General features: G+C 38.7%; 3 protein-coding genes across 3 annotated transcripts in view; all 3 read right to left on the minus strand.

Moving 5' to 3' along the window:
- Nucleotides 1–24,352, minus strand: part of LOC141332094 (cytochrome P450 2K1-like) — a 393,810-nt gene that overhangs the window by 31,840 nt on the left and 337,618 nt on the right. The gene's annotated exons all lie outside the window — the stretch shown is intronic.
- LOC141342165 (ecto-ADP-ribosyltransferase 5-like) lies at nucleotides 2,279–6,349 on the minus strand. Its single transcript, XM_073846563.1, has 3 exons — nucleotides 6,299–6,349; nucleotides 5,515–6,223; nucleotides 2,279–2,319 (listed from the first exon to the last, which is right to left on the minus strand). Exons 1-3 carry the CDS (start codon nucleotides 6,347–6,349, stop codon nucleotides 2,279–2,281), a joined length of 801 nt encoding a protein of 266 aa, XP_073702664.1.
- Nucleotides 20,619–21,619, minus strand: LOC141344534 (GPI-linked NAD(P)(+)--arginine ADP-ribosyltransferase 1-like). Its single transcript, XM_073849417.1, has 2 exons — nucleotides 21,569–21,619; nucleotides 20,619–21,493 (listed from the first exon to the last, which is right to left on the minus strand). The coding sequence occupies exons 1-2, from the start codon at nucleotides 21,617–21,619 to the stop codon at nucleotides 20,753–20,755; spliced, it is 792 nt and encodes a 263-aa protein (XP_073705518.1). The 3' UTR covers nucleotides 20,619–20,752.

The raw sequence follows: 24,352 nt of genomic DNA on the forward strand, positions 1-24,352 counted from the left end.
CATCCGGGACTTTTTACTGATTTCCCCTTACGACGTTTGCGTATTCTACGCTAGAGCGCGTGCTAATGTGACGTGACTGATGCCAAACTCGTGCACATGACAGATGGACGTGGCTGTGTATCAAAGGTAAAAAATGATATAAATACTGTTCAGTTTCTCACAAAAACCGATCGTTTCGTGTCTTAAGACATCAATGTATCATCACGAGCCGCGGGGTGTAATTTGGATTTGTCTGTGCATGTTTTTGTTTACTTTTAAAGGTCTGGTGCCCATCCAGGTCAATGATAAGGCTGGCAGACTGCACCGGTTTTCGTTAAAAATCTTCGTTTGTGTTTTTCTGAGGAAACAAAGTAACCTACATCTTGGATGCATTGGGGGTAAGCAGATAAACATCAAATTTTCATTTTTGGGTGAACTATCCCTTTAATTTGTGGTAGGCCTACTGCTGGTTATCGCAGTTGCTTGTATTGAAGCTTTTCGGTTACACAACCTAAATTGAAACAGATAAAAAAAAAAAAAAAGATTAAAACCACTTTCATTCAATCTTACTTGTTTTTTATCCAATGCTTAAAAGTAAATTAGCTGCAATGGAAGCCGAATGTTCTAAATTTTGAAATTGTTGTATGACTTTGATATGTCTCTGCCTCACTATTAATTTGTGTTTTTATTTTCTCTACAGGTTAAAACTTGTGAGACCAGAGCATATGTGAGTAAAATTACAATTTGGAATTTGGGGGTGAAAATACATATGTAAAGACTAAAAGTATGCAGCATTTTAAAACTGATAACAACTGATTTTAGAGGTTGGCATAGCTCAGGGTTGGCTCATGTCTTGTCATTGTCATGATTTTTCATGATGGATTGGAAATGCAGGTTATGTGATTCCTCCTCACTTACCCGAGCACAGTTACTTGGGCATTATGGTTTGCAACATAGCCATTTTTCAAAGGTCAGCCCTTTACTGTGTCTCTATGACTCGTGCATTTGCACATTTGTTTCATTCAATGCACTAAAAATTAATGTATCAGGATTTCACAATGAGAAGGATAAGAGGCACGCATGTCAAGAAATCCAGGTGGTGTACACATGTCCTTTATGTGGGTTCAAGCAACCTTTTTCAGAAAAAAAAATATTTTTGGTCATTTAAGAGGGCATTTGAGAAGTCATGAAATGGTAACATGTCCATATAAAAACTGTAGGTATACCACAAATGTGTCTGTTACTTTTGTTTTCTTATTTAACTTTTTTTATGTTATTTGTTTGAATGCTTGCTTTCAGATTGCTGCAGAATTCCACAGAATTACTAATATCAGCTTGAAAAACAAGTTCTATGCAGAGCTGGACAACCATACTCCTCGACTGATTGCTGCCGTACAGGCAAGGCAGCAGAAGCACTGAGAAGCATCTGTAGTGCCTATGATCTTACGGTGAATTTTGTTAATTACATTTATAGTACAAGTTAATTGGTTAATGTGCACAAGTATTTTACTGCTATCTGGTAATTGTTTAAACCTGGCTTTGAACTTTTTTTGCTTTAAATTTCTTCCCTTCTTTCATATGTACTTTTATCTCTATTTTATTCTTTTCTCTTGCATCACTAAGACAGTTCTGTTTTTTTTTTTCAGGATCACTGCGATATTAACAACAGACGTACAGCTGCACTTCGAGCCCTCCCTGTCTACTTGCGCGAAGATGACTCTGTGTTTTTCAAGATGTGGAATGTAGGTTTTTATACATCTCATTTGAATTTTAATGTTATTTATCTGATTATGCTTATGAAGTTCTCTAATGCTTTTCAGACTGAAGAGGTGGATGAGCCAGACATTGCAGATTCAGCTGTAGCTCTTGTCAGCATGGTGAATGGAGACTCGAGTTCCAATGTTCAGTTTGACCCAGCTGGGATTGCTATTGTGCTGGAAGGTGACATTGTTCTAAGGGACATTTCCAGGTTGGCTGATGCTTTTCTTTTGATTTTTGGTTTGATATATGCATTACATCTCAACTACCCCAAAGAGCTTACCCACACCTTTAACTTTATCCAAAAAGTCTTACTGGGTTTGGATGACTCAAAGCCACTAACGCCCAGATTGCTGAGTCTAAAAAATGAGCTACTGATTAAGGAGTAAGAGCAATGGATGTACGAGCGCGATACAATTTATTTTCTGTTCTTTTCAGTTGTTGTGACTATATTTGCCCTATTAAACACTGAGCTTAAGATTTTAAATTTCCCAGTGAAGTGGAGAATTGCATTTTCATTGAAGTATTTACTGGGATTGCGTTACTGAAAGCCACTAGCACCCAGATTGCTGTCTAAATTTTCTGGATGCACAAGAGACTGTTTATTGTCTTTTATTTCACTTGTTGTGACTAATATTGTTACAGTCTGTTGTTATACTTATCTCCAATTTAGATATTTTCCAGAACACAAATGTATTGTATAACGAACACAATGCATAACCAACACAGAACACAAATGTATTGTATAATTGTATAATGTATTGTATGTAACTGTATAACAAAAATTTTGTATTTTTAATTTGTGATCAATAAAAATTGAGTTATAAAATACATAGAAGAAAAGTTTATTCAAATCAATAATTGAGTTAATCTGTTTTGTGGATTTAAGTGTAACTTACTTAAAACAATACATTTTATCAACTTAAAAGTTTTGAGTTATAAAATACATACAAAAAGTGTATTCAAATAAATAATTTTGAGTTAATCTGTTCTATGAATTTAAGTGTAACTGACTTAAAACAATTAATTTTATCAACTTAAAAATTTTGAGGAAACTTATTACCTCAAAACTTTTGAGTTATCTTAACTTATCGGGGTTTACAGTGGCGCGCGCGCAGGAGAAAAATAATCAATCCATGGCGACGGTTTTGCAATTCGTCCCCTCAGTTTATAAACCATACTCACGAATTCTTAAACTGTTCCCTCGGTTGAATAAATCGTGCCCACGGATTATAGCATTTTTTTGTTCGTTAAATATAAGTTTTTGATTTTTAAAGTAACGACCAAGCGGCAAGCGGCAGAGAATGAGTTGATCATATTGTGTTTGATCAATTTTGCCTTCTCAGATAATCACAACTTGCCTAAAATAAATATAGATCTAGGCCTAAAAGAGTTAAAATATAAAACAATGTTAATTTCAACGTTAAAATAATATAAATGTGCGGTATTAGGCACAAATACAATCGTTTGTGCTGAGAGCCGCTTTGCAGGACATGAGGAGCCAGCGCAATCACTTGCATTTTTGCAGTGGATACAATTTAAAATATTCCGTCATTTTTGCTCATAAAGGTACGAGTAATACATTATTCGGAACTGTAAATGGTCTACTTTTATTTGTGTGCACTCACAATATCAACAAAATGTTGCAAACGGTGCTTGAAACATTGAAAACAAACATGATCCCCTCATGTCATCTCAAGGAGCGCTTCTCAGCAAAACTCAGCGAATTAACTCACAGACAAGATATTTATAGAAAGCTTTAAATTATTACTTAACGAAAGAGAACAAATCAAAAACAAAAACTATTTCATCATGTAGTCTGTAAAGATTAATTTCTCTCTAAAGGCGCGTCCAAAGAGGAAATGGCGATCGGCAACTTCATCCTTGCGAGACACTGACTCAGAAAACACAAGCGTTTTAGCGTTTATTTTACAATAGCCTACTTGCCAATGGGATAAAACACAGGCGGTGAATATAAACACTTTTATATTAGTTTAATGTTGAAATTAAGATTGTTTTATACTTGAACACTTTTAGGCCTATAGATTTTATTGTAGGCAAGTCGTGATGATTTGAGAAGGCAAAACTTGGTCGTTACTTAAAAAAAATAATAGCTGAAACAGTATAAGCTGTTTGCGTCACCGTAAATAAATAATACTACTACTAATAGTAATTATTATTATTATTTTAATTTATAGGCTAATAAATGAGTGCACTTAAGACAGTAAAATGTTTCTAATACAATAATTCATGAATGTTCTATTTTTAAATAACCTAGAAATGTGTTTGCGAACTATTCATTCTATGAAGACATATTTTGGTGATTTTATTATAAGCTTTTCACCCAGAGATAGATGCATGCTGTTAATGTTATTATTAAATATATATTACATTGCATTCAGTTTGAAAGCAAAATAATTAACATAACCGGTACAGTTTTGTATTGCTTTTTACCTTCTCCTCTCCAAACTCTATAATTTTTCAGAAACGGTTTATAAACTCAGGGGACGAATTGCAAAACCTTCGCCACAGATTGATTATTTTTCTCCTGCAGGTGACACAGCGGGCTCCGTATGTTTACGCCCGTCTCAAGTGAAAACCTTCAGCGGCAGCAGCGAGCTTCCGGTGTACTAAAACGCGCTTTGTTAAAAAAAACTCTAATTTTTCGATTTGGTTTTGTTGACTTTTTAATATCTGCATTTGAAGGACGTGTAATGAAAACAAAATTGAAAATATGAATGAAATTCGTTTTTGTGTTCCCGAGAAAATGTAAATATTGCATAAACCAATCATTTATTCGTTTGTTTGTTTTGAAAACAAAAACGAGAAAACCAATTATACGTAGGTACACGGACCGTGAAAGTGTGTGCAGTTGATCATTTTATGTTAGGTAATTAACCTTTTTAAAGGTGTATTGTGATATTTCTTTAACTAAATGTGTTTACCGAATCAGTTAAATCAGTAGCCGTGCCCTCAGATAGCCCCCTTGGTTGCAATGACACAAACCACAGTGTGAAATGTAAAAAAAAAAAAAAATAAGTAACACATCTTACAGCACATTTTTATTAAAAATAATTGTAAAATAAATACAGTAACAGTTCATGACTTTCAAACTCTGTGGATTCAGTGTTCAAAAAGGAACTTGAATGAGTTTCAAATCTAACTTCAGATTTATATCACATTTGGCTGTTTTAGCAACTAATTGTACATAAGTGTCAGAAATCTGAAACAATAATAAAAAGTATCTACTACATTTACTACATATGTCTCACCGGTCAAAATGTGTTTTTTTATGGTTTATATGGAAACCTAATATCCTTATAAGGACAATAATAATAATGCATGAAGTAAACACAAATCCATCAATAATTCTCTAAAACATCACACTTCAGATTAAAGAGCGTGACTGATAAATCACTACTTTTACTCACTGCGAACTTCAGTAAACACAGATTTAGTTAATTAACATTGAATCTTATATAATTAATAATAAAAAAAAATGAAAAAAAAAATGAAAAAAACACAAAGTAGAGTAAAAGAATAATTAAGCATATGGTTGGAGGAGCCAATATCTTTGTGGGCAGTGCTGATGTGCTTTGCGTCAGTGCGTGTCCCGTGTTTTAATCCTAGCTTTTGATATTTTCTGATCACATTCAACTTTATCTCTCACAAACTTTAGCATCATGCTAATATTATGATAACTACAAAAATAAATAATAAAAGAGCTAAAAATAATTATCACAAAACAGACAAAAACCGAATAGTCCAAATAATTACTGTCTTTTCTACATTTCAGAAAACTTTTTTCCCCACTGCTATTCAACACAAACACTGTTTCACACCAGAGATCTTTGTCATGTTCTTTCGTCTTGACAGCAGTCACTGTAAATATCTCATATGGAGGAATTAGCACCTCTTTCTGATTTTGATGCTTGGAATATTTTGTGATATCAACACCTTCACAAGTTTGAATTTCAAAACAAGATACATTTCCAAAACCCCGTGCTACACTCATATTAAAAGAGGAAGAAGTAAATGAGCCTAGACGAATCTCTGTATTTGTGTTTATCTTTTCAAATGTAACATTTGTACCACGATATGTTGTGCTATGGCACGTTGTTTGTGTTTTCTTCAGAATCTGTATCGCATCTGTTAACAGAAAGTGAAGTGAATACCATTTGAATGTCCCCTCTATGTATTTTTGTTTCTCAGTGCGAGTGGCACTGTTGAAATCACAAAATATATTACAACTGTGTTTAGTATACACATAAATAGCGATTGAATGATTCCTTGTCAAGTTATAGTCTGGTTTCTTGGCTCTCTTTTCACCTTCTTGCCAAGCTTCATTAAATTCAGCTGAGGCAGATCTTTCCTTTTGTAGATGTTCGGTCTTCACCAGATTTATCATTTCCTCTCTGCAACCATCATATTGGTCATCAACAGATGTCAGTGACATATTCAATATTTCAACCGCAGTTGTGTGATCCTGCAGCAACAGGAATCATAATGATCAATCATCAGTATTCATGTCTGTAATATTCATACTTGAACACAAGCTTACCTGTCCTAGAGCAGTTAAAATGAGAAGAAGAGCTTCAATATTCAGCAGCATCTTGATTCAGTCAAATCCCTCAGATGATCCAGTACACTGAACATAACAAGATGTCTCAATTAATAATTACATAAATACATTTCCAACACATTAAAATGTGAATTTTTTTATGTGGAAAAAATAAAATATTTCCTTTTTTCTCTTCAAATATTTTATACAACTTTGAAAATATGTTTTACAGTAGAAACACTGCTGAAAGACAAAAAAGAAACACAGTAGGGTTTCACAGATACTAAATCTATTGCTCCAATAAGAATAAGTTGCACCATAAACCTGTACTGTACTCACATTTTACTTCAAATATAATATAAAGATTGCAATTTGTGGTTAATCCAGCTGGATAGAAAAATCTGTTAGATCTGTGATGTTTACTGATATTTTACTTCAGTCGAAAACTTACCTGAGAATACTATTCTCTCTTGTTGTCAGAATCTGCGTTTTCTTTATGTTCTCTTTTCAGGAGTTCAGACACAATGACAAGAGAAGATCAGATGCTCACAGCCAGACGACAATAACAATCCTTGGACTAGCAAGTGAAGATGGCTAGAATAGTCTAAAAAAATGCATGCTCACAACAATGCACACACATAACCAAAAATTCACGTGAATAAAAACAATACATTTACATTTTCGGTTTCCCCATGCAAAACACTTTTCACGAATATATACGTGTGCGCAAAGTTTAGAATTATTAAAAAAAAATTCAATGGATTGTTGGGTCTGCATACAAATTGTCACGTGTCTGTGTGTATTTGTGTTTTAACTTGCCTGACTTTTGTATTCTCTTTAACCAATCAGATTTGAGTTTATCAAGACGTGCCCATCTGGATCAGGTCAGGTGATCAGCTACCAGAGTTTAAGTTATGTCTGAACAGAGGCAAATGGCTGAAGAATAATTCATTAATTAATAATTACAAATTGTCACGTGTCTGTGTGTATTTGTGTTTTAACTTGCCTGACTTTTGTATTCTCTTTAACCAATCAGATTTGAGTTTATCAAGACGTGCCCATCTGGATCAGGTCAGGTGATCAGCTACCAGAGTTTAAGTTATGTCTGAACAGAGGCAAATGGCTGAAGAATAATTCATTAATTAATAATTACAATATATATGTATATGTATTTTTGATTCAAATGAAATGCTAAACTCATCTGAGAAAATTAACAAAATGACTATCAAGATAACATGTTACAAGCTAGGCATTATGCTTAAGTTAACAAAGACCCGTCCGACCAGTAGTTTTCCTATACCACACACCCACACAAAAAGGTTTGGCTATTTAAACAATGGTTTTTGTTTTAAAAGGTTAGAATCATTCATCAATCAGTTTTCAATGTTAGTGTTTATTCAGTTCATTGTCAATATACAATCAAGGGGTAGTCGATCAGCACCTACGTTTTGTCTCTAATCTGTGTATGTCATTACATTCATCAGCACCTCTTTCTGTTTGGGATATTTGGAATATTTTGTAATATTAGCACCTACACAAGTATAGATTTCAAAACAAGATACATTTACAAAACTCTGTGCTACACTTATATTAAAAGAGGAGGAAGTAAATGAGCTCAAACAAATCTATGTAATAATGTAATCTACCAAATATAACGTTTGTACCACAATATTTTGTAATATAGCATGATGTTTGTGTTTTGTTCAGAATTTGTATCACATCTGTTAACAGAAAGTGAAGTGAATACCATTTGAATGTCTTATTTTTGTATTTTTCTTTCTCATTGTGAGTGCCACTGTTGAAATCAACTAAGCTTTTCAAACCTGACCCCTCTTGCCACATTTGGCATAGTTGGCAGAGCAGCACTTTAGGTAATTTGAGGGTGAGTCTCCAATTGGGACCAATCTACAATCGGTAAGTGTTAATGGGAAAAGGAGCTCCTGTAATAAAATGCATGTTAAATCAAATTCAGAAACGCCTGGGTGTATTTTTTAAATTGTTGAACAGGAGGTATGTACCAGGTAGTTGTTGCATCGAGTTGAAATTATTTTTAGTGTCACTCATCAGCTGTCAGTGTCACGTTTCAGCAAGGAGGTCTGGGTCCAAATGCAGGTGAATAGTTTTTAATAGATATAACAACACAAAAAAACAAACAAAAGGCCAACACGGCACAAACTAAAGACTAGAACACAAAATAACCAAGAGCCAGAACATAATCAAAAGGTCAGGATATCACGGAACACATAACAAACATGACACGAGACAATGCAGACATGAATGCAGAGTGAGTGGAGATGATACTTATAGTCCTGATAGTAATTGTGAACAGGTGTGCGTGTAATCAGTGCAAATGACAAGACAAACGTGAACGACTAAAGGGAGTGTAGTGTAAGGGGAACAGCGACCTCGAGAGGCTGAGGAAGACCCACAGCCCCGATCATGACAGTACCCCCTCCCTACAGAACGGCTTCCAGACGTTCCCAAAGTCTGGAGGGAGGAGGTACGGAGGTAGGCAAGTCAGGGGGAGGGATGGCGGGCCAGGACCGTGCAGCGGGGTCCCGTCAATATGCCTTGCCGCCAGCGGAGCCTCAGCCGACGTCGCCGCGTCAAGCACGGAGTTAGCGGACGTTGTCGCCTCAGGCAAGGAGTTAGCGGACGTCGTCGCGTCAGGCAGGGAGTTAGCGGACGTCGTCGCCTCAGGCAAGGAGATAGCGGACGTCGTTGCGTCAGGCACGGAGATAGCTGACGTCGCCGCCTCAGGCACGGAGATAGCGGACGTCGCCGCCTCAGGCAGGGAGATATTGGCCGTCGCCGCCGCAAAGCAGGGACACCTCCGCGCAGTCTCGGCACTATAGGCGTCCATCCGCGCCAGACAGGCGTAGAGGAAGTCGAAGCGAACCGCCGACGCCGCCTCAAAAGACATCCCCGCCGTGTCCGGAACAGAGCGGGTGGTCGCCGCCCCCAAACATGCGTCCGCCGCCTCTTCAAAAACAATCCTCCCCGCTTGACCCATCAGCGATGTCTGCATTCTGTCAATTCTGTCCTTGTTTCAGCAAGGAGGTCTGGGTCCAAATGCAGGTGAATAGTTTTTAATAGATATAAGACCCACAGCCCCGATCATGACAGTCAGTTGGAGGTCCTTAAGTAGAAATGAGAAGGAATTCTGAGGGGGGCCTGGTATCAAAGTTTGTTCTGCTTGTTCCTGTAATGTGGTATGGGGTGCAAGGCAGAATGCCATTAGAGTCCCATGGTGTCCTTGAAGAGAGAGGCCCGTTAAAAGGGTCATCGGATACAAACCTAACTTTTACATGTTGTTTGAACATTAATGTGTGTTGGCAGTTTGTGTACACAACCACCCTGATAAAAATTCACCCAGTGGTATTTTTTAAATCTTTAAAAGTAATATTCCCCTTTTTTAAATCTGGTCATTCTCAGCTTTTTGTCATTGTGACGGCACAAAGTCGATTGGCATGAGCGTCTTAAGCCCGGCTCACACTACAGGAGTTTTAGCCCGATTTTGCCCCGATTTTGCCCTTCCGAGAATCGGAGCAAAAATCTTGTCAAGCACCTGGATCGGCCCCGATGTTCGGCGCAGATTATCTTGTAATGTGAGGCGTTCAAAGATCGAATCTTGCATCTCCCGATCTGCTAGCTCACAGATCGGGGCTGCCCCCATCAAATCAAACATGTTTGATATTTAAGATTTTAAATCGCAATGATGACGCTATGTGCTTATCAGTACTTTCACAACAGCCAATGCGTGACCACAAAACACGGGTCGTTTGATAGTGGAGATGAAGGAAACTGCTTCTTGAGTTTTTGTAGTAACTGTCTTGTCAGCATAATGTGTAGAAAACGTACCACAACTGTAAGGAGAAAGAGGAGCTATGCTGAGGTAAAATTGTCTTATAGTTTTGAATAGGCAGATTTTTACCACAGCGGTAGCGAAGTGTTTTATAAATATATATAGGCCTACTGACGTTTGTGTACATAGGCCTATATATAAATACATATGTAGCCTATATAATTTTGAAACACAAAATAAATTAGGCTCAAACATTATTAACAAATGTGGCTGTTTATTTTAGCACTTACGTCAGTGAACAAAAAACGCTCAAATAAATTAAAGAAATAATATATTTAAATAAGAAAGTAGCCTAAATACAATGTTAAATAGGCTATTAAACAAACATTCGTTGCAAAAATGTCGGACAGCTCATCAGAACTACTGGCCCGAGTCCGACTGGAACCTGTCTTTTTTCCTCGATCTCTTCCCCATTACACAGCTGCTGTCTTTAATAGCAAAGTGATTACATTTATTTTCGTTTCTTTAGTTTATAAAGTGAATTTAGAGATATATTTGGAACACTTTTTGTTTGTTCAATTCAAGTTTTTTTTTTTTTTAAAGTAATGCGACCAGCGGCAAACAGATCAATTTAGCCTTCTCAAGCCATCACGATTTAAATTAAAAAAAATATATAATATATATATATATATATATATATATATATATATATACATACATACATACATATATATATAAACTTAAAGCATATCATAATATTTGTTTAATCGTTTAACCTAGATAATGTGTGCTAATAGGCACATATCCAATCGTTTGCGGAGATTGAAAGCTGGAGCGCGCCTATAGGACATGCATTCGCCGGTGCAATGTGAAACTTCATTTTTGCTCATAAAGCGGTCAGAGTAATATATCATCCAGAATTGTAAAGGGTCTACCTTAGTTCGTGTGTACACAGCCTTAACAAAACGTGCTTTTGAAGAAAACAAACAGGATACGCTTTCTGATGTCTGGTGTTAAAAAGGAGCGCTTCACAATAATTAATATACGCTTTAAATTATTACTTCACTACTATAAAACGAAATAATTAAAATCGAAACCAAAACTCTTTCATAAGCTATAGGCCTAATTCATAAAGATGCATTTAGGCTTTAAAAGTGAGCAGATGGCGAGTCAAGATAGTCAACTTCATCTTTGCGACACGGACTTTATTATTATTAATTCAAATATCTCCTTAATTTTTGCCCCGACACATTCATGGTAATTACTTTTTCTGGGGCCATTGAGACCATCACAGCCCTAGTTTTGAACATACCAGGTGAGTGCACAAGTTAACCTATTTAAACATTAGGCTAGTTGCTGAAATGGAGATTGGCTGTGTCTGTGAGATCAGGAGGCATGATAATCCTAATAATATCTTGTAGTGTGTGATGCGCCAGGATTTTCAAATCTTATAGTGCGTGCATGTTTAAGATTTCAGGTAAGATGATCTGCGAAGATGTGTGCGCTGCAACCAGATTTCATAATCGGTTAGGATTTTAAAACTCCTGTAGTGTGAGCCGGGCTTTACCTTAGACGCGCCCTCACCGAGCTGAAAAAGTCCTAATACCATTGCCATTGTGTGACTCAGGTGCAGAGGAAGACTCTAATTGAACGATTTAGGTGTTCTGTTGTTAGATGTAATAGTGAACAAAGCAGTAGTCATTTACTCCCGAAATCTGAGCCACTGAAGAGGCAGAGAATAACGTTACTTTCGTTTTTAAAAGGAAAGTCCTGGCTCACAGTGAAAGTGAACAATACTTGAGTCATATTTTAAGGATTTAGTATTTGGACACTTAAAGACTCATCATTGCTCATTTTGTAAAGTGTCATGGTGTTAGTAAAGCTGCCCACAACAAAACCACAAGCTTCAAACTTCTGAACAATGAAACCACAAAAACTCCAACATCACAGAAACTTTTTCTCAGTCTCCTGACTAAGATTAAGTTAAAAAATATTACATCAACTATTATTTATATTTATATTTTATTATATAAAATATTAAAGTGGTTTGGACTTCTGTTGAAGTTTACAGAAACAAATTAAAGTTTGCATGTTTTACAATAACATCAAATCACTTAAAGAACACTGAACTGGGTCACTTAAAATAACTTTATTTCATTATGTTTAAAGTCTGTAAACAAATTTGTTTTATGACAAATAATTATTGAACAAAACTGAGAAAGAAAAAAAAAACATTCTTTATAAATGAAACTGATGTACATGATTTTGTCATTTGAATTTAAGCACTTTGTTCAGCACACAACATTTTACTTCATTATGGTGTTGGTTGGTTTCTTGAATAGAGCACAGTTCAGGTCACTTGATATCAGCTCCTTCAGAATTGTAGATTTCAAAACAAAACACAGTTCCAAAACCCTGATTTTTAACAGAAAGTTGTTAACACAAAGTAAAGTGAACACCATCTGTATATCGTTTGATTGTACCGTTTTTCACCTTCACAAGTGTCATAAATCATAAATTCAAAGCACTTTGTTTAGTACTTTTATTGTTAGCCTAGTAGACAACCAGAAAAACAAAAATGTTTTTAAGTTAAATCAGCTTAAAACTACAAGTCATTTTAACTTATTACAATAAAAATGAGATGATATAACTTGTGAGTTTAAATGACTTAAGTTGATTTAACTTAAAATCTTAAGGCAGCTGCTGAACTTACATTTTTAAGTTGAAACTGGTGAAAACTTTTTACACTGTGTGTACTTAGATTTGAACAATTAATATGTTTACCATTCTCTTAATACAGGTTTAAATTTGTAAATTCACCTAGTATTTTCTGACAGCGGAGGACTCCAAGTAGGGCTCACTGCAGCCTGCGGTGGACATCCAACCCCGCCCACATCCATGGGTGACGTCAGAAGTCACACCCATCCCCAAGTAGACCCCGCCCACCTCAGAGCGTGCAGTCGAAAGCCACGCCCACTGAAAAATGTGTGATTCCCCTATCCCTTGTACGGGAAACCCGGAAGTATGTCGAAACAATTTATGGCAGTTTCGGGGATCTGTAGTTATTGTCCTTCATTTTACTATTGCACGTTTTCTTGTTTTTGTAAAGCATGTCTAGCCTAAAATGGCACAATTTAAATCTAATATATTTAATATGTCTAATATTCGGGGCTGATTTCGTCATCATGACAGCCTGTAATCTTTAAACCTTACCTTGTTCATTTATGTGAAGACATAAATTCACATTTATTGCAATCGATTTTGATCTACCCAAAGCAAATTTTAAACATATCAACTTTAAAGGGGACAGTTACAGTTTGGTATTGTAAAAGTATGTAAAATTACTGTAAAAGTTAGTATTGTATGATTGACAAATATTTTTTTAAAGATATGTTCCACTTATCATAATGTGTAAACATTTGAATGACAGAATCAACAGTTCTTCATATGCAGTAGGGTACACATACATTTGCATGAGATTGCTTGCTTTGTGATAGATTATATAAGTAACATGACATTGACCTTCAGGCCTTGTTCATCACAACTTGATATGAAATGTGTCCGGGTTCTCCAATACTTAAAGATGAATAAAAAGACATCCATTGCTTTATTGTATATTTTTATATTTATTGTTTTACAAAAAAATAAAAATAAATAAAATTGTACAACAATATACACTACCAGTCAAAAGTTTCTGAACGGTAAGATTTTTTAATTTATTTATTATTATTATTTTATTTTAAGAATTCTCTTCTGCTCACACAGCCTGCATTTATTTGATCCAAAATACAATAAAAGCTGTACTTTTGTGAAATATGTTCACTATTTAAAATATTTATAATGTTTTCTATTTGAATATATGTCAAAATGTAATTTTGATCCTGTGATCAACGCTAATTTTTCAGCATCATTACACCAGTCTTAAGTGTTACGTGATCCTTCAGAAGTCATTCTAATATAATGATTTGCTGCTCAAATTTTTTTAAAATTGTTATTATTATCAATATTTAAAGAAGTTGAGTGCATGTTTTTCAGGATTCTTTGATGAATAGAAAGATCCAGAGTGTCACGTATTGGTCGTCTTGTCATCATGAACTCTTGCACACACATTCTGGACTGCAATCCCCATAAGCCACTGCACCAATCACTGCACACAGCTGCTCCTCGTTTCCCACTGCACTGATTGCTGCACACACCTGGTTCACATTTACCCACTTGCATTTAAGCTTCTCACACACACAGCCACTCTGCGAAGTCTTAAGGTGCGTTCACACCAGACGCGAATGAAGCGGCAAGCGCGAGTGATTTACATGTTAAGTCAATGCAAAGACGCGAATAGCCATCCTGCGGCGCGAAACGCGCGAATGAGGCGGCGCGAAACGCGCGAATAGCGCGGCGCGCATGAGCGTTTCAAGCGATTGCCGCGCCATTCGCGCGAATCGCGCGAAACGCGCGAGTTCAAAAATCTGAACTTCGGCGGAATTCCGCGCCGCGGTAACCAATCAGGAGCTTGCTCTAGTAGTGACGGTGGCAGAAATCCGAAACAACAATGGCGGACAAAATCACCGTTGCTGTCTGTGGTTCCTCGGAGCTGTACGATACATCTTTGGACTTTTGTAGAAACAGGAATAAAAGGGATCTTGCTAGGAATAAAGTGAGTGAAGAGGTCGGACAATCTGGTTAGTTTTAAAAAACGCTCTTTACTCAATTTGACCTACATATACATACATATTGAGACTACAAGCAAGCTAAAGCTGGCAAATTGAGCTCATTCACCTATTTTACAACTACTTTCCCGCTGACGAGTGGCAGAAGCCCCTCCCTTGACGCGAAATCGCGTCTGTTGTGAAGAAAATGTCACGCGCGAATGACGCGAATTTTACCGCGCGAATGGCGCGAGTAAACTCAAATGTTCAAGCGTTCAACTACGCGAGAATAGCGCGTTTTTTCCGCGCAAGTCGCGTCCGGTGTGAACGCACCATTACCGTTCCCTATGGTCGTAATTCCGAGCGTTTTCCCTTGTGTTGGTTTCTCTGTGTATGACTCTGGACTGTGTACCCCGTTGACGATTCCTGCTACCTGCCATTGCGACCATTGCCTGTGTATCGAACTGTTTCCTGGATTTCCTACGTTGTTCCTGTTTTCCTGGTGATTATTCCTGCCTGTTGACTATTCTCAATAAATGCTGCAATTGGATCCGCACGTCTCTGACTCTCCTTGTGACAGAAGACTTCGCCACTACAAGGATCCAGCAGCTATTGTGGAGTTATCCGGTTCCAGCATGAATCCAACGGTGCAGATCATGCTTCTCAAGCAGGGTGAGCGGACTATTGAGGATTATGTCATGGCCTTCATCAAATTGGCAAATCTGTCTTCCATGGATGATCAATGCCTGATGATTTTCTTCCGTGGAGGACTCTTAGAGCCATTGGCTTCCCTCATGCCAATGTTTGAACCGGGCTGGACTTTGCAATCTTATATGGATCTTGCTCTTTCGTTGTGTGGCTCTCCTTTTACTGTGGGAATTGTGGAGGAGGACCATCTTCCCACAGTAAGTTCCAGCTCAGAGCCACAGCCTAAGATGTCTGCCAACCCAGAGCCACAGCACAAGATGTCTGCCACGCCAGAGTCTGCAAGCAAGATGTCTGCCACGCCAGAGTCTGCAAGCAAGATGTCTGCCACGCCAGAGTCTGCAAGCAAGATGTCTGCCACGCCAGAGTCTGCAAGCAAGATGTCTGCCACGCCAGAGTCTGCAAGCAAGATGGCTGCCACGCCAGAGTCTGCAAGCAAGATGGCTGCCATGCCAGAGTCTGCAAGCAAGATGGCTGCCACGCCAGAGTCTGTTCGCAAGATGGCCTCTGTTCCAGAGTTCTCGGCCAAGATGGCCACCAAGCCTGAATCCCTGGCCAAGATGGCTGCCGTTCCTGAGTCCCCGGGCAAGATGGCCGCCAAGCCTGAGTCTGCACCTAAGATGGCTACCGTCAAATCAGAGTCTCCGCCGCCAGAGCGCCCTCCAGTGACTGCGCCGCCAGAGCGCCCTCCAGTGACCGCTCGCTCAGAGCTTGCTCTTCCAGAGTCTCCGCTGGAGACGCCCAGCCCTCCTGAATCTCCGCTGGGGTCGTCCAGTTCTCCAGAGCCCGCTCCTCAAGAGCGTCGTCCAGAGCCCGCTCCTCAAGAGCGTCGTCCAGAGCCCGCTTCACAAGAGCGTCGTCCAGAGACCGCTCCTCAAGACAGCCTTCCAGAGCCTCCGCTGGTTCAGCCCAGCCTTCCAGAGCCTCCGCTGGTTCCGCCCGGCCTTCCAGAGTCTCCGCTGGTCCCGCCCGGCCTTCCAGAATCTCCGCTGGTTCCGCCCGGCCTTCCAGAGTCTCCGCTGGTTCCGCCCGGCCTTCCAGAGCCTCCGCTGGTTCCGCCCGGCCTTCCAGAGCCTCCGCTGGTTCCGCCCGGCCTTCCAGAGCCTCCGCTGGTTCCGCCCGGCCTTCCAGAGCCTCCGCTGGTTCCGCCCAGCCTTCCAGAGCCTCCGCTGGTTCCGCCCAGCCTTCCAGAGCCTCCGCTGGTTCAGCCCAGTCTTCCAGAGCCTCCGCTGGTTCAGCCCAGTCTTCCAGAGCCTACGCTGGTTCCATCCAGTCATCCTGAGATTCCTGTCTGCCCGGTTCTGGTCACGGAGGCCATGCATGGACTGTGTGGGTTCCCACCCACCCTCCCTGCTGCTCCAGTCCCGCCACCTCTGTCTCCTGACAGTCCCTCTGCTCACCCAAATCCCACCTTCGGTGCAGAGGACTTGCCGTGGGAATGCCAGTCTCCATCGGTGTCCAGACTGAAGGATCCCTCACCATCACCTCCAGTCTCAGAGTCCTGGACTCCACCTCGGCCCTCCGACCCTGCGGCTCCACCCCGGCTCTGTGCTCCCTCGTCTCCGTTGTCGGCCGTCGGCCCACCAGCTCCTCCGGGCTCCATCGTCTCTCCGGCTCCGCCCCGGTCAGTCGTCGCCCCACCTTCGCCTCTGGACTCTACTCCTCCGGCTGCGCCTCGTCACTCCGTCCTGCCGGCTCTGTGGACCTCCTCCCTCCCGTGGGCACAACCTCGATCCTCTGTCACTCCGGCTCCGCTGCGTACCTCCGGACCTCCATCTCCGCCGGGGTCGCCAGAGCCTTGGGTTCCGCCTTGGCCCTCCGGATCCTCTGTGTCGTCCAGGACCATCGACTCTCCGGTTCCGCCTCGGGCTCCGCCGCAGTTCATAGTTCCAGTGCCCGCACATGGACCTGGCCCTCCATCCCTCCCCCTGTTCCGCCTCCGCTCCACCACCCTCCGGGTTTCATTAGGTGGTTAGAGCGTCTGGAAGCCGCTCCTTGGGGAGGGGCTCTGTCACGTATTGGTCGTCTTGTCATCATGAACTCTTGCACACACATTCTGGACTGCAATCCCCATAAGCCACTGCACCAATCACTGCACACAGCTGCTCCTCGTTTCCCACTGCACTGATTGCTGCACACACCTGGTTCACATTTACCCACTTGCATTTAAGCTTCTCACACACACAGCCACTCTGCGAAGTCTTATTGTTCCGTATGGTCTTTATTTCCGAGCGTTTCTTCCCGAGTTTGTTTTCCCTGTGTTTTGATTCCTGGACTCCTCCCCGTGTTTGATTCTCGCTGCCAGCCCCGACCTTCTGCCTGTGTTTTGACTACTCTCTGGATTATCCTCGTTGTTATTGTTTGCTGGTGTTTGACCCTGTCTGTTTGACCACGTCTTCTAATAAAATGCTGCAAATGGATCCGCACGTCTCTGACCCTCTCTGTGACACAGAGATCTCATTTATCTGAAATAAAAATGAGCTTTTGTAACATTATAAACTATTACCTACTGAAAGAAATTATAGAAATTAATGTTTATTTAGCAATGCTTTAAATTGACATTTATGTTACAAAAGATCTTAATTTCAGAGAAATGCTGTTCTTCTGAACTTTCTATTCATCAAAGAAACCTTTATTTATTTTATTAATTTTTTTGAGCAGCAAATATTAGGATCATGCGACTGGAGTAATGCTAAAAAAAATTAAATCACAGGAATAAATTACATTTATTAGAAATATAGAAAACTGTTTCAAATAGAAAACAGTTATTTTAAATAGTAAAAATACTTTAAATAATTGTACTTTTTTTGCTGTACATTGGATGAAATAAATGCAAACTTGGTGAGCAGAAGAGACTTCTTAAAAAAATATTTGACTGGTATTGTTTAACAAAATATATGTTTCAACTATCATAAAGTCTGTGCAGTTGAACAAACAGTTCACACATACATACATACATACATACATACATACATACACACATAGGCTACAATGACAGATTTCTTGCTCTGATAGATTATTCACAGAACATGGCATGGACATTCAGGCCTTGTTCATCAAGATTGATATGAATGTGTCCATCTCCTCCAGATACGCAAAGATAAATAAAAAGACATCTCTTTCTTCATCCAAATCTCCACCCAGGTTGTCTTTGATGGCATTCTGTTAATTTTTACTGTCTATTTGGAGAAAGGCAGGCCCTGTCACCTCTCCAAAGAATAACTGGTGACTCTTTACAACCCTGGACCACTGTCCCTTGCAAACTTCCACTTTATGTCTTCTTTGTGCTCCTGTTAAAAACAGAGAATACATACATGTTGTGGGGTGTATTTGTCCATGAAAAAAAGTATTAACTCATCATTTACCTCATAATTCCACATACAAATATATGTATTTATGAAACATTATTATTTTGAGATTATCTATCTATCTATTTATCCATCTATCTATGTATGTATGTATGTATGTGTTTGTGTACACACACGTACATATGTACACACAAACAAACAAACACACACACACACACACACACACACACACACAGAGTGCACTGATTCTTCTGATACAGTATATTTTTTGTTGCTAGCTGAGTAATACATACACGTACTGTTGTTTATGAACATGCACACAAACGACTCACATTCCTAAAGTTGTCAACGTTTTAAGACAGGCTAATCTTGTTTTTACTTACCAACGTGGCAAACCACAACTGTTTAGCCGCTGGCAAACAATACGAACGATCTTCTTATGAATTTCAAAATAAGTTAGAATGTGACGTATTTGGACGTAGGCGTGGCTTGTGACGTTACACTTGGATGTGGGCGGAGTTGGATGTCCACCGCAGGCTGCTGCGAGACGCTACTAAAGGTTTTTGAGAAAAAAAAATCACTTAGACCTGTGATGTTCACTCATATATTGACCTTTTACTCTAATATTATCTGAAAATAGTTATTAAATAGTTAATTACCTGAGTTCTTATCGGTCTAGGGTGAATGATTTTATTAACATCTGATACATACTAAATAAAAGAAAGTCTTGGCAAGAAGGAGATTTAATTGCCTTACATGTGTGCACTAACTATAGTATCCACTGAAACCCCTCTGCTGCTTTGTGCAGTGTTTAGATTTGTGGTACCACAAAGCTAATTTTCACATTCGGAAACATATTTAACTGTGATATCAGTTTATAACTGAATTAAATAATGAATCAAACACTCTAAGTAATAATGGTGTCATTTATAAAACCGTATGTATATTTCAAAAGCTTATACTAAAAAAAAGATGCTGTTTAAGGAGCTTGATTAAATTAAGAAAAGATTTCCCTACATATCAATTGTTTACTATTGAGAATAATCTTTTTCATTTTTTTCTGCTAGCTAGCAACATTATTTCTGACTAAATGAAATGGGATGAACACCTAAGAAGCGTCTCATCATTGCACAGGTTTTAACAGCTATTGCACATTAAAAGCATCATGGTGTTTATAAAGCCACCCACAATAAAACCACAAGCTTCACTCTTCTGCACAATGAAAACCACAAAAAGTCCAACATGTAAGATGAAAAATATTAAGTAAAATCACTCTGAGGCCTCTGAATTGGGCCTCTTAAAAATAACAGTTAAAATTATGCAAACAGAGATTTGTCTGACCTCTTTTCTTGACAGCAGTGACTTATAACGTCTCTTATGGAGGAATCAGCACCTTTTTCAAAACAATCAAGCCTAGAATGTTTTATTAGCTGAGCACCTTCACAAGTGTAAAACAAGATTTAGATTCAAAATAGTTCACTCTGTTACGATCAAGATATAATGCAAATGAGCCAAAATGTTCAGATTCATATTTTCAGATTTGTGGTACCACAAAATAAATAAACAAGCACTGTGAGATCAAATAAAGCTGAAGTAAGCCTGATGCATCAAGCTCATCTGATAATGCAACTCTTGTGAAGATGGGGTCTTTGTGGTTTCATGCAGGACAGACTCTGAGTTCCTGTCTGTCTAAAATGAGTAAGAGGAGACTCATGTAACCTACATATATTTTTCAAAGGCATAAAAATGTTTAAATACCTACCTTAAATTGAGGAAATGGTTTTAATAATTGGCATTTCAAATATAATGGGATGCAAAAATATTAAAATAAAGAATTTTAAAAGAAAGACATAAAATTTGAGGCAACTTAAAATGAACTTTATTATGAACACATTGTGTTTTCTGACAACTAAACTGAGAGGAAAACATTTTTACATTGATTCACATGGAAATTCAAAACACTTCATTTAATGCTTAACATAATATTTTGTTATGGTGTTGGTTGTTTCTTGAATAGAGCACAGTTCAGGTCACTTCTCTTACCAGAGCTTTTCAAAGTGAACACCGTCTCACACCAGAGATCTTTCTGATCAATTTTTTTCTTCACAGCAGTGACTTTAAACTTCTCATATGGAGGAATCAGCACCTCTTTCTCACGAGGAAGCTTAGAATATTTTGACACCTCAGCACCTTCACAAGTGTGGATTTCAAAACAAGATACATTTCCAAAAAAATGTGTTTTGTCTCGATTAATAGAGGAGGATGTAAATGAACCAAAGCGAATATTTTTTCTCACAACATTCTGTTTAAATTTAATATTTGTACCGCGATAGGTTGAATAGCAGTTCTTTTGTGTTTTCTTCAGAATCTGTATCGCTTCTGTTAACAGAAAGTGAAGTGAATACCATTTGTATGTTTTGTTTTTGTATCTTTTCTTGTCTTTACGATCAGCTTCATTAAACTCCTTATACAACCCCAAACCTGAGTCAGTGTACACATAAATAGCGATCGAGTGATTCTCTGTCAAGTTATCTTCTGGTGGCTTGTATTTCTTTTCAGCAAGTTTCCAAGCAATTGCAAAGTTAGATTCAGGGTTAGACATTTCTTGCTTCAAATATTTTGTCTCCACCAGGTTTGCCATTTTCTTTTTACAGTCCATATATAGGTCATCGACTGATTTCAGTGCCATATCCAATGGAAATATCTTTTCAACAACAGCAGCTCTGTGATCCTGCAGCAACAGGAATCATAATAATCAATCATCAGTATTCATGTCTGTAATATTCATACTAGAACACAAACTTACCTGTCCTAGAGCAGCTGAAATGAGAAGAAGAGCTTCGATGATCAGCAACATCTTGATTCAGTCAAATCCCTTAGATGGTAGATCTAATATACTGAAAAACAACCAGAAACAAGAGGGTTAACAAATGCTAAATACATACACATCTGCATATTTAACTGTTTTACAAGGTCTTACATTACAGTTTTAAATTTGTAGTATATTTTGCCAGAGAGAAAAAAAAACATAAAATGTTTAATTAAACCTGTGATGTTCACTGATATATTGATCTTTTATCTTCTTAAATTACCTGAGAATGTATGTTGTTGTCTGTTTATCTTTATTTTCTAGGAGTTCAGAAGCAAAAACAAGAAGAGAAGATCACAAAAGTCAGTCGCTCACAGCTGGACGACAACTACTCTACAAACAGATGAGGAAGGTGGCATGTTATATTGCTGAATAGGTCTGTCTCACTGTGTTGTTGGGTTTAATAGCTTATGTGTGACCATAGTGCATCCGCTCATCTGAATTGTTTAGCTCTTCATAATGCAACACCTTTGAAGGTCTGGTGTTTGTGTGGTTTTCCACATGGTATTTCACAAAGTTTGTCACACCAGTACCAGAGACATTTTGTGATTTTTTTTTTTCCATTCCATATTCCTGCATGAGACACAAATACATAATTCAGTTAATTCTTGATACTAAATAAGTTAATTCAAATACTAAATAAGTTGCACATCAGTAGATGGGTCGTATTTAACGAACGTTTAGATCTGAAGAGTAAACACTGCATGCAGCAAATACCTGACTTGCACACTGGTACTTTAAACACCTCCTGTTGTGAATTCATTACAATAATGATAGTCTCGAATGCTTATTAATTTTCTAAACTGCTTTGATACTATTGTTGTTCAGATGCTACGATAGAGAGTACATTGCTAGACTAACCACTAGATGACACTCACACTCACCTCGAGAAAAAGTGCTGCTGTAAGTTTTAATTCAGTTTGTCTTGTCATCATTACTGCATGCTAAACCACGACACCTACAGGCGGTTTTGGTGGCAGGATAATAAAGCAATGATAACGTATGTGGTAATTTCAGTGAAATGTGACAATGACAAAGATGGCAGGGTTTTTGTAAGAACGGGTTTGTTGCTTCAGAGTCAGAGTAAAAGTGGAGAGATATGTGAATTAGTTTGAAGTTGCGGCAAGGAATGAATAATGACCACAGTGATAAAAAAGCTATAGTCTTATTTCAATTGTTGCATTGATAACATAGGTTAGAAAGTCTCCTACAAAATAAAAGGACATACAGGTGGAGATGGAAAAATGTGTAAACATACTGTATAGTCAAAACAGGCAAACGGTGCAAAGCACAGAGAGAGCAGTCCAAAAAATAGAAAAAAAGGGAAGACACCAAAATATACAAAAACCAAGAGGTACACTGGAAAACAGGAGCTTAAAATAGTAAAACTAGGGCTGTGTCCGAAACTGCCCCCTATACCCTTTTTTAGTGGTGTCCGAAACCACAGTGGACGTTCTGCATTCATTTAATCCCACAATGTACCGATAAAGTGAGTGTACAACTGATGTACACTCAGCCATGTGTGTGTGTGTGTGTGTGTGTGTGTGTGTGTGTGTGTGTGTGTGTGTATACGCACTCAATGGGTAGAGATAACCCATAATGTACTGTGAGAGTCATGAGCTGTATGAATTCCCGCTTCTCGCTAGAAGATGGCGCTCGAGGCTGAATCATCCATAAATACATTTTACAACGCAATACAGCTAGGACACAGGTACACATTAATTGTAAATTGATTATTAAAGGGATAGTTCACCCAAAAATGAAAATTTGATGTTTATCTGCTTACCCCCAGGGCATCCAAGATGTAGGTGACTTTGTTTCCTCAGAATAAACACAAACGAAGATTTTTAATGAAAACCGGTGCAGTCTGCCAGCCTTATCATGGACGTGGATGGGCACCAAACCTTTAAAAGTAAACAAAAACATGCACAGACAAATCCAAGTTACACCCTGCGGCTCGTGACGATACATTGATGTCCTAAGACACAAACGATCGTTTTTTGTGAGAAACTGAACAGTATTTATATCATTTTTTACCTTTGATACACAGCCACGTCCATCTGTCATGAGCACGAGTTTAGCATCAGGGACATTACATGTGAACGCGCTCTGGAGTAGAACACGCAAACGCCGGAAGCAATCTGTCGCATTGTAAACGACATTCATTGTTTACACAGTGCACACAGACTGTGGGTATAGCGGCTATTCAAAATGGTAATTGCTTCGCGTATCCTGATTGTTTAAACTGATTTAAAGGGATAGTTCGAGCATTTAAGACATGAAGTTGTATGCAATCCTTATCAGCACTATAGTGTATACACACTGACCCACACTGCGTTCACCTCCCTGGTCAGAGTTCTGGCCGCTGGAAGTTTTTCAAGAAAGTAGTCACGGTTAGTTTCCGGGGCCTCAAAACTGTGCGTTTTTACGTGAAAAAAATATATGCGTTTCAAAGCTTGATTAATTTACATCACAAAAAACACTCCTGACAAAAATCATACCTCAGTTTTAATCGGCACTATATTCTTTCCGTTTCCATCAATCCGCGCTGCTGTCAGTTCGCACGTTCCGATCAGCTGTTGATAGCGCGACTCGCTGACAACATGTCTGACTACGAAACTTCTGATGATGAAACCAATTTTAGCACAATGTCAGACGGAACAGACGATATATATATTTTTATATTAGACCTCGTTTCACGTGATTTCCACAGGAGTCTAA

The sequence above is a fragment of the Garra rufa genome, chromosome 1, assembly GCF_049309525.1.
Source record: "Garra rufa chromosome 1, GarRuf1.0, whole genome shotgun sequence".
Lineage (NCBI taxonomy): Eukaryota > Metazoa > Chordata > Actinopteri > Cypriniformes > Cyprinidae > Garra > Garra rufa.